The following is a 10,980-nucleotide window of genomic DNA, read 5'->3' on the forward strand; positions in this document are numbered from 1 at the left end:
ATAAACCATTGCATGAGAGAAAAATAGAATCACTTNAAAAAAAAAAAAAAAAAAGCTTAACCTGCATTTTTGTAAGGTGCTATGCTAGTATCGGGGGGGAAAATCCGTTATTTCAGATTGAGGGAAGTGGTCCATACTATGTGGGTAGCAACTTCAGAACAAAAATAGAAGATGCCAGATTTTGCTTTTTAGTTGGTGGGTGAAACTAGAGAAATAAGTTCTACTGAGTAAAGTAGGCTGTGAAGCAGCAGCATATTAAATGAATGTCATGTTTTGAATGCAGTTCTCTTCAAATTCTCAAATTCCATACCCATTTTAGTGACTTTCTGAAGTGTTTGGAAAATAATCTATCTCAAACATTTGTTAAAGTGTTCAGCAGTCTAATATTTAGCTTTAACTATGTTTTGCAAGTTTTCTGGGTTATTTTTGATGGAATATTTTTTCATTCCCATGAAAAGTGCAAGTAAAAATAACTAGTTTGTGTTTTACCATTCTAATTATGTGTTCATAAGTACTATGGTAATTTGTGTAACGTTCAGAGTAGTCAGGGATACAAGAATGAGACAGAACTAAACTTGCAGTGTCTCAAAACTAGATGACAACCACTGAGCATGTCAGTTCTTAACAGCAAAAACTTATGGGTTGAAGGAAAATGAGAAACAGGGTCATTTGGCTATTAGACAAATGATACAGTGCTTAAAGCAAAGTTCTTTTTTTAATCACTTCTAGATTTACTTTATATGACAAATTAATAGCAGTCACAAAAAAAACTGATGACAAAACACATGTTGGGAATTCTAGAAACCAGATTAAGACAAATGGTTATGGAGCAGTGCCTGAAGTCACGAATAAAATCCTGATGCTACTTGAGCTTATGGAAGACTTAAGCTTTAGTTCACTAAGTAGTGTTCATTGCCATTCTAGCTCATTATTTTTATTTGGAGCTATATGATTTCCATCACTTCCTGCAAATAAAGAAATTGCTTTAAAAGTACCTAGTAAAATTACATACTTAGGCCAAGATATGGGTAGTTTTGCTTCCTATTCTCTCAAAAATAAAATACACATATTTAATGCATATATTTTTCCAGTAAAATTTTTTGGTTCTTTGTAACATTAATAAATTATTGTATTTATTTGTTTATGAAAGAGCATGCCCTTTGTTGCCCAGAGATTATCATACTGGGAAAGATTATTGACTGCAGAATTTGTACTTTCTTTTAAACAAAACTAACCACTTTATCTTGTATCTACTGAATGACTTTAATGAAAAATGTTAAATTACTGGATGCCAAACTCTGAAAAGAGTTGATATGTAGACAAGAAAATTAATCTTACCACAAACAGCATAGTGAATGTCCATAATTACTGTCTGCTAATGTAGCACAGCTGGAGATGGTATTTAGTTTAAGAGCAAACTGAACTTTTTGATGCCAGAACAGTTGTCATAGCACCAACTGTCACTAATTTACATATATCTTCCTTTTCTCCAGTCTAAGTGAAGAATATTGGGCTTTCAGGGATTAGCTGAAAATCTGACACAACAAGAAGGTTATAGGGCCATTCTGGAAATGTAGCAGCAGGAGGGGGAAGAAACAGAAGTAGGGTAGTCTGGTTAGTTAATGCTCAGCATTAATGAACAAACAATGCATTGGGAAGAACAGCTATGTTTTGAAGAATAAGGACACTTACAGAATAAAATAGAATGTAACAAAGAAATACAGCCATGAAAAGTGCTAAAAGAAATGTGGTAAATGGATCTTTAAGATAATATTTTCATAGTCTCTAATGCAAAGGACTAGGAGCTGTCACTTCCAGATGCAGCGTCCTTCTTAATGTGAATCTAGTCAGGAATAACAGAAGTATCTCCCCCAACAGCTGTCCTTCTACCCTCATGGAAGGCTTTCATTCTGCAATGAGGTTTGGAATTTAGTTATCTATCTTAATTCTGCCATCTATCTGAAGCATATTTGAAGATAACAGAACCAGTAGGCTAGATTTTGTTTAGCTGATTGATCACATCATTCTTCAAGGTACAAGTTAAACAACAGTTGAAACAGCTCTACAGTACTTTTATTTTCAGAGAGTAGCTTCTCAGAGTAAGGCATCCAGGCTCTCTTTGCAATTAAGAACTCCATTGATTTTGGCTCCTCAACTTACTGCCCTGCTATGTTAAGTAACTGGAAAAGGTATTTGAAAAGCATCTTCAGAATTGAAAGTGGTTGTAGTCTAAGGAAAAAAAGTTGACATTTTCCTGTCTTTTTATATTAGGAGAAAAAATATTTTTGCACAGCAAGAGTCAAAGAAAATCTTAACTTACATGGAAAATAACCAACCTGGTGAGATATTCTCCAGCATGTGCTGCTTTTATGTACCAAATCTGTCTGTAAAATCATGGAACTTTTAAGTTAGCTTATTTTATGCATAGGTATTAAGATAATTTATGTTTGTCATTTGAAAAACAGCAGAGGAAATACAGGAGTAACTGAAGAACGTTCATTAGACGCTACAGCTTTATTCTCTTTAAAGTCCGACAAAATAATACCTCTACAGAAAATCTGTGTCCATAATTATCTAAAATGGGAATTATTAGTAGAAATATTCTGTAAGTTAAGTCACTGTTTTTCTCTCCTTTCCTTAGGGAGATACACATCTGAGAGTGATGTGTGGAGCTTTGGAATCCTGTTGTGGGAGACCTTCAGTTTAGGAGTGTGCCCCTACCCTGGAATGACCAACCAACAAGCACGAGAACAAGTGGAAAAAGGTAGTTATTTGCACAAAAGAGATGCTGTACAGATTCATAGAGCTGTTCATACATACAGTAAAAAAATACTAAAGAAATGACATATGAGTTATCTAGGAACGTCAGCAAAAATGTTATTAGACTATTTAATTATTAGGTCTAGTTTTTTGAAAGGCGTAATGTGATCTGTAGGCTTCTTGCAAGAAGGAAGGTACTGACCAGTGACTTAAAAGAGAAAAGACTTACAGCATGTGTTGGCTTTCACCATTACAGACCTAAAAGGTGAGATGAAAAAGAGGGATTGGTTGCTGTGTAAAGCAAAAGCTTGAACAGAATGAATTATGCTAATTACGCTAAAAATGCTAATGCAGCTGTAAATGTTCCCCAACTGCTAGGGAAAAAAAAATGGCATTGTTCCTTTTTTTTTTTTTAAGCATTTCAGACAAAATTTTAACAATTACAGTGGAGATAGGCAAGCTGGTTCAGCAGTGACTGTCACAATTCTCTCTTACAAAACRGTCAAAAGGCTTTAAATAAAGTAGTAAATAACTATGAGCAGGATTTCACGTCTTTGATTCCTTTTCATTATCTTTACTGGCATTTCAAAGCTGTTCCTCTTCTACATAATAATACTGTATAACTCATAAACAGGTTCTAAGCTAGTAAAACCGCTAATGATAAAAAAAGCTAGTTTGTTGATTTATATAAAATGCTATTGTTAATTATAATTACTGCACACAAGCACTGAAGTTTGAAGGCCAAAGCAAAAATCTGATGTTTTCCAGAGCAGAGGAGTGTTTATAAAAGCAAGTCATACCACCTATGTACTGATTATGTATAAATCCACTGAGAAGAATAATCTCTTGAAATTGATACAGTTTCAAAAATTTGGAAGTCCTCAAGGTATGGACAACAGTTACTTACCTGTGGCTTCTGAATGATCAGCTGATAACTTCAGTGATTGTTCATTCGCCTGCCCTCCACTAAGTCAGAGACTTCTTTCAGCTGATCGCAGCACCGAGCTATGGCAAGCCACTGCCTGTATGAGCAAACCATAAGAGCAGCAGTGTTAAGGTGATATGGAAAAATATAAAAGTACATTAAGAGAACAGAGTGGGAGGAAAGGGGGGATGGAGAAAGTACAAATGGGAGAGGGAACTTCTACAGAGAGCAAAAAATGGGAGAAGCATGAGAACAGAAGTAGATGCAAAAGAGAGCAAAGAAATTTACTCCCATCGTAATGTTCATTATTGATTTCCTCAGTAGGGAAAAAGAGGGGGACAGAACCAAAACTTTAATAGGTAGCTACATCCTCAGATTCAGGAAACAAATGTAAGCACGTTGCTGCCCTTAGTGATGACAGAAGCATATGGGGAATTTACCACAGCCAACTTAGATATTATTGGTAGCTGAGCTTAGATGAGTTGGCTAATTAGCCAAGTCAAATGGGTAATATATTGAAGACTTTGTTYGTATTACAAGTTGAGTGAAATTTACCCTCAAGGTTTTTGTATGCAATCATCTTGAACTTACGTCATTTTTTTCAGATTTGTCAATATGTATCGTTTTTCAACACTAACTATTTTTCCCTTTACCAGGATACAGAATGTCAGCACCACAAAAGTGTCCAGAAGAAATATATAAAATAATGCAGAGGTGCTGGGACTACAAACCTGAAAATCGGCCAAAATTCAGTGAGATTCAGAAAGAGTTGTCTTCCATCAAAAAGAAAGTGACATAGTGATAAACTAGTGCCAAACTCAATCTGCGGGACTTTATTTTCCAGTGAAATAATATTTTCCCCTCAAACACTATGCGTTTATACAGCATTATTTGCAATATTCTTCTAGGGTTACTTTAAAATTAACTGTTTTTATATGCTAGTGTACCACCTTGAATGATGTCTACACCTGCATTAAAGACATATTCTGCCAAATGCTATATATCCAGTCACAGTAATATTGTCAATTAGGATACATGTAAATAGAAAAGCACATAATATAGAATTAAGAGACTGTGGCTTCTATCTATTTTACAGCAAGTAACTGCTAGTGACATTTTTCAGAGGTTTTCTACTTTATACTGTGTTCTCTTTCTGTTATCCCTGTCCCAGCTATCAACATCAATGGCGCTCTGATGTGGTGACTGTGTCATACACGATAGCCTTAAAACTGAAAGCAGGTTTTAACAAGTATTTCAACGAGAAACTTTTGTATTTTTTAAATTCTTTCTGCAACTGAACAATATTTTCAAATGATGCTTTGCTTTAAGGATGAAGGTTGATTAAGATTCTGGATGCAAATGTATTAACTAAACAGCGAATTTTCTTTTGTAGAAATTAAGAGTTACATCTGCATTTCTTACCACATTATAGTAAATACTTCTGACTTTGGATATGATTTACTTAAACTACTGCTTTTTTCCTATGAAGTCACCGGAGTTTGGTAATATATCTCCTTTGCAATGATCTATGTTTATTTAAGAAATGAAAAGGCTAATATCAAGTCCTGACTATACATACATGGTTAGGAAATACTGCAAATCACCTGCCCTCCAAAGAATAAGTGAAAGCTGTTGATGCAAACATGTAGAAAAGGCCAGCAACAAGGTTTGCTAACAATTGCAGCATGCRATTGATGATAACCAATATAGATATGGTTATATCTAATATGATAGATGATAACCAATTATACTGATTTGAGAGAGGTAAAGAATGCGAATGGCTAAATTTGCTTTTGATCTTGAATGTTTTTCCTTAAATTTATAACGATTTTCAGTATGCAACTGGAGTCTGCAAAAGCATATGCAAACCAAAATACATTCCATSCATAGTGTCCGAAGAAAAAGGCTACTTCTCTATGGCATACGGAAATTGTTCACAAAAGCAAAATAAGGACCTATGACGTTCTAAGACTCTGGCAGGCTGAACAAGAAGGCAGAATAGACACATTAACCTTTTAACTTTCTTAAATCATTACAATCAGATTTCAGAACACTGGGGAGAGGGAGCTGTAAATGCCGCCAGAAAGGAAAAAGCTTGTGTAAAAGTAACATTCTTCCAGACAGAATAAAGGCTCAGCAATCAGAGGAGGAAAGGCACAGTTTATTAGTATGGCTCTTGGCCTTGTTTGCAACTGGGATTATTTTCCAGGGCCCTGCAGAGAGATAGGAAGAAGTTACAGCATCCTGTTCCAGATTAAGGTGCTTAAACTTTCTCCAGGAGTTAGCTAAGAATTACCAGATCAAGGGTTGTCAGCTGCTGCTAGTGCAAGTAAGAAATGGGACTGAAAGTAAAACAGCATCTGGAATATCTATTAGCCCTATTTCACTGGGAACGGGGAACTGAGATGTAGCAAAGTCTGTGGCTAGATTGCGTTCTTCTTTCTGTTAAGRTGACTTTCCTATTGTCCACAGCAGTTTTTGCTCTTTAAAGTGTATTTGTGATAGTAGTGAGTGGTAACGTTTAAGGGCTATGTGTGACCAAAATACGCGTAGTCTAGAAGAGTTTGTTACATTGAAGTTGGTGTCCAAATGAAACAGTGAATAAGCATGCTGGAGCACATCACCTTCGTTTGAGGTGGAACCGCTAGCAGCTAAGTAGAGGGAACAATGAAYGCTTCTTGTCTTTTTGACCATATCTGTTTTTTTCTTGGAGCTAAGGGAGGACATACATAGACATGAAGGTCTAGCACTTGAAAATTTTAGTGGCATAAATTTAGATATTCTTATAAGCATACTGGACATATTTACTTTCTACTGTACTTACAAGTAGCCCAAAGACATGTTTCAGAAAGCAACTGAAAACTTTTTTGTCAGCTTGTATGCTTTTAAATATTACACAAAGCTTGTGCCTTAATTTGCCAGTATGCTAACATGAGTACAAGTGTACTAAGATTCAAGGAATGTGCAACAACATTTGTAAAAATCCAGGWTCCAAATCCAAGAATCATCCAACTGCAGGTCCTTATCTAGGCACCACTAACATCTGTAAGTAAGGACAACAGTGTCTTCTCTTGTCAACATTCATGGCTTCTTTGGAGAGTTAACATTCTTTTCCTATAATAGAGATTACTTATGTCTTTGATACATACCTTCCTGACAGCAAAAAATACTGTTTGTCTTAAATTAACTGAACACCATCCTGACTTTCACATAGAGATAAAAATTGTATTCATATTTTACTCTGAAATAGTTAATGTTTGTAATTCATATCATACAGCTGTTTAAAATGAAAGGCTTTTTAAAACATGGGATATCTACAGCAACAAAAAAATATTATTATTATCATTCCTGAAGTAGGCAACAGTTCAGTTCAAAAATAGCAGCTCCCTGGGAGATGACCAGAATGAGTTCATAGGCATTCAATAAATTTAAACACAGATATGTGTCTCAGATCATTTGAAGTGTTTTCTTATCATTGATTTGGCAGGGTTTGTGGCATAATTTGTCATGCCTCACTAGTAATTACTGTAATTATACACTTTAGGAAGTGGAATCCATGCCAAGTATACCTATAGATAGAATACTGTTTTTAAGTTTTTGTAAACTTACTGCAGGGGAGTTCACAAACAAAACTGCCATATGATGAAATTTGAAAGCTAGACATGGTATTCATGAACCAAAGCTGTCATATCAGCTTTCTGTGGACTTTTAATGACTTAAGAAGTCTTGCATTGTTCATACCTTAAGACCAGATACTGATTATTTATTTGGCTTGTTTACCCAATACTTTGTATATTCTAAGGCAGTTACAAAGAAGGGAAACCAGGTCACCTTTGCAAGTACAGTGTTTCAAGTAGATTCTTGCATCTGCGCTGTCCCAGCCAGGGGCAATCCAAGGGGCTTCTAAGTTGTTTAGGCTGTTAAATGGGAGAGACTCGGAGTATTGTCTGGGTCAGTTAGAAATACAAAGTCTGGTACATGAGATGGACTTCTACAGCTTATCTGTAACTTTCATCTTTTTCCAAAGAATTACAGTTATAGTTTCTAAAAAGATTGTTTTGAAGGCCAGTAATGCATCCTTAATTTAATTTTTTTTCAGTAGAAATTGAGCATTTGTAGTAGCATCAGAGTTCAGTCATCAGTGAAATCATTAGGATTCCTAAGCATATGTATTTCAATGTTATAGAAAGTAAAAAAATGAAAAGCATCATGTCTGAAAACAGAGTTTGCTTCAATCAAGGCATGGTCTTGCAGAGTCAACATTTCACCAATACATTCTCTTTTAAAGTGTACATTTTCATTAGTTTCCTTTAGCAACTAGTTCCTTTGCATTTTTGCTTCCTAACTTTAACAAAAACCTGCCTTTTCACAGTGTTAAACACTTTAAAGTTTTTTTGGAAAGTACGTAACCAGAAGGCTTCCAGTAAAAAGTGCTGTTTCAAAAATAAGCCTCATCTTTGAACAGAAAACTGTTTAAGGAAACGTTAGTTTATTCATACATAAGATTTTCTTTTTTCCTCCATGTCTTTCTTTGTCTTTTATGCTTGATCAAATGCTACAAGCATATCCCTAAAACTTACTATGAAGTTAACGATTTCATTATCCCCTCTTTATTGTGAAGTTATTAATAATAATAATAAAAATAAAAAATCTTCCTGAGGTTAAATAGAGCAGTGAAAGCCCAGAGGCATTTGAAACTGTTTCCCCCATCCAAGAGAATTTTCTCAGACACGTTGCTGCATAGGCAGTAACAACAGTGATTAATTACTAGGCTTCCTTCCAGTATTCTTATTGTCACATCCTCTAAATGCCAGTGCCATTGACCACTTGCAACTGCAAAATATTTGGAGACAAGTTAGTGTCTAAATAGTGTCATCAAACATGATCCTCAAGAGCAGTAGTCAGTTAGGAAAACAGTTGGTTGTGATAAGTACTGATAACTTGTTACAAAAATGGAATAAAAAGAAAGAGACTAATTCAGAGAATCCAAAAATGTTTGTTATGCACTTGTATTTGTAACATAAATTGTAACATAAATGTTACATTTGTAACATGTAACTAAGCATAAAGTAATTCGCTGTTAAACTAAGAGCTCACTAATTAATTATTTTTCCTGAAACACCAGAGGACACATGATAGTGCTGGAAGCAGTCCAGCTAGGAAAGTYAAGATAATGTGGAGGGAAGAATACCTCTACTACCAGCCAAGGTACTCTTTAAATAATTTTATTCATGCAGTCCTTCACTTTCAAGAACATAGGACTTTAATTTGCAATTAAAAGGCAGAGGTGGAAGTCCACTATTCCTTAACTTCCAAATGACCATCACTTTTTAAGAGTGATCTAGTAAATGTCAAAYATAGGCTCTATTAAAAGTTTTTCTTCTACTTTTCTTCTGCAGAATTGCTGTAATAAATATGGGGTCCTTAAGCCCTCATCAGTAAAAACTGTACAAGAAAAATGCATCAGCCTCAGAAACCTATCCAGTTTCTATAAAAGTAACTCCAATAAAAGAATATTATTTCTAATCTGGAGGTCACTTTCTTGTACTAGAATTGACCCATGATAGTTTTTCTTCTTAAAAGCTAAGAAAAAGTTTTAAAAGATAAAAATTGCAAGTTGAAAACATAAAAATCCTTTCTCGTATCACATTTTGAACACTGTCATTCAAGTATTGCCACTGTTTCTTTTCTGAAGCTGGTAAAGAGATTTTGCTTTCCAGCTCTACACACTTTTCAATGTTGCATATTAGTGCATTATTAACACCCAACTTCAGTTTCAGACCAAGGAAGGTAATAGTCTTTCAGCTGAAAGATATAGCAAGTTCTGACTAATAACTCTCATGATTCTTAAAATCTCAAGTTCAGTAAGCACATTCATTATGTTTATGATACAAAGCACCATACAGAACAGTTAATTATTGGCCTTTTGAGAACAGTACAGGTTAGTACTAAGTTTTAGTTGATTCTCAGTCACTGCACAACACCAAACATATTAATCCTCCAGAAAGCATTGCCTTCTCTGGAAAATAAAGTATTCCCTGTTTTTGTTAGCRCTTATCAGTACAATGCCTCTTCTGCTTTACTGTTTTTTAAATCTTATATTTAGCCTATCCTGTTGCTGTGCGATTCCCTGATCAGATTTTATTCTTTTTTGCTTGGAAGTTACCCAAGAACTTGGTGTGAAACTCCACATGGTATTTGCTTTTCTCTTGTTATCAAGAGCAGAAAAGAACACAAGTCAGCCATGGGTCAATAGAGTTCTCGATYCTCAGCTAACAGCTACTTTGCCTCTTTGCAGGGGATATCTGAAATGGTTCATAAACTAAACAGTCTGTATTATAAAAGACACCTCTTGCCCCTCCTAGAACCAGTAGTTTCTAAGAGTGAGAAAAAAGAAAATGGGTTAAGGGGCACAGAAAATAAGTAACAGATGCAGACGGGGCAAATAAAAAGATTTTGTACAAAAAGACACCACAGTGCAAGCGTGGATGGGCTCTGTGCTTCCTCCCTCAGTGGCATTTTACCCCCTTCTAAGGCTAGACTGTGCAACTTGAGAATAGTAAGATTTTTTTTATCATTTTCAAGAATGAGAAGAACACGAACTGTATTTTCCCTGCTCTTACTATTCCATGACTTTAATGCATACGTCAAAGAAAGATAAATTTTTAAACTAACATGTTTTTGCAGAAAATTCGCATTCTTTTTATTTGTATAAGAGAATCAACAGTTCTCCAAGTTTCATTCATCTCTAGTCTCACATTCAGACTTTTATCTATGAAGTCAGAGTCATACTAAGGAGTTTTGCCAAGCTTCAGGAAATTATTAGTATTGTAAGGTGTTTCTCTGCAGAAATACACTGAGTAGATCGGGGGTGGAGGGGGAAGTTAGCATAGGAGTTAGAAGCTACATGTTGTATCTTCAAATCAACGGCTAATTCAAAAAAAAAAAAAAATTTTGATTCTAGAAACCAAGTTGTTTTTTATTCTTTGTCTATAAATAAGCTAAATAAGCAAGAATGATTTCTGTATTTCAGCCTTACTATTAATTTGATAAAATGAGAGTGTTCCAAGAAATATATTTACTGTTCTAAGGGAATGCTGTCTCCACCAATACGAAAAAGCTTCTCTAATGTCCCTATAACGCTCTTGTACATAGAATTCTAAATAACTGGAATATATGTCCAAGTGTAGCATTTATTAATTCTGATTTCTTTCATTTTCAGGAAGTTGTGTTTTAGAACATCAGCTATTCTAGAACACCATTTTTACAGACATCATTTAGGAGGACTTAAATTT

The 10,980-nt window shown here is 34.9% G+C and overlaps 1 protein-coding gene across 3 annotated transcripts in view; it reads left to right on the forward strand.

Moving 5' to 3' along the window:
* FER (FER tyrosine kinase) overlaps nt 1–7,140 on the forward strand; it is a 163,203-nt gene extending 156,063 nt beyond the window's left edge. For all 3 annotated transcript variants that reach the window (XM_085305337.1, XM_085305339.1, XM_085305340.1), the window contains 2 exons: nt 2,642–2,764; nt 4,342–7,140. In XM_085305337.1, the coding sequence (XP_085161463.1) occupies nt 2,642–2,764; nt 4,342–4,484 (266 nt within the window). In that variant the 3' untranslated portion in view covers nt 4,485–7,140. The remainder of the gene's footprint in view (nt 1–2,641; nt 2,765–4,341) is intronic.
* Nucleotides 7,141–10,980: the final 3,840 nt, after the last annotated feature.

Source organism: Rhea americana, unplaced genomic scaffold, assembly GCF_003343005.1.
Source record: "Rhea americana isolate MKP2758 unplaced genomic scaffold, rheAme1 scaffold_22, whole genome shotgun sequence".
NCBI lineage: Eukaryota > Metazoa > Chordata > Aves > Rheiformes > Rheidae > Rhea > Rhea americana.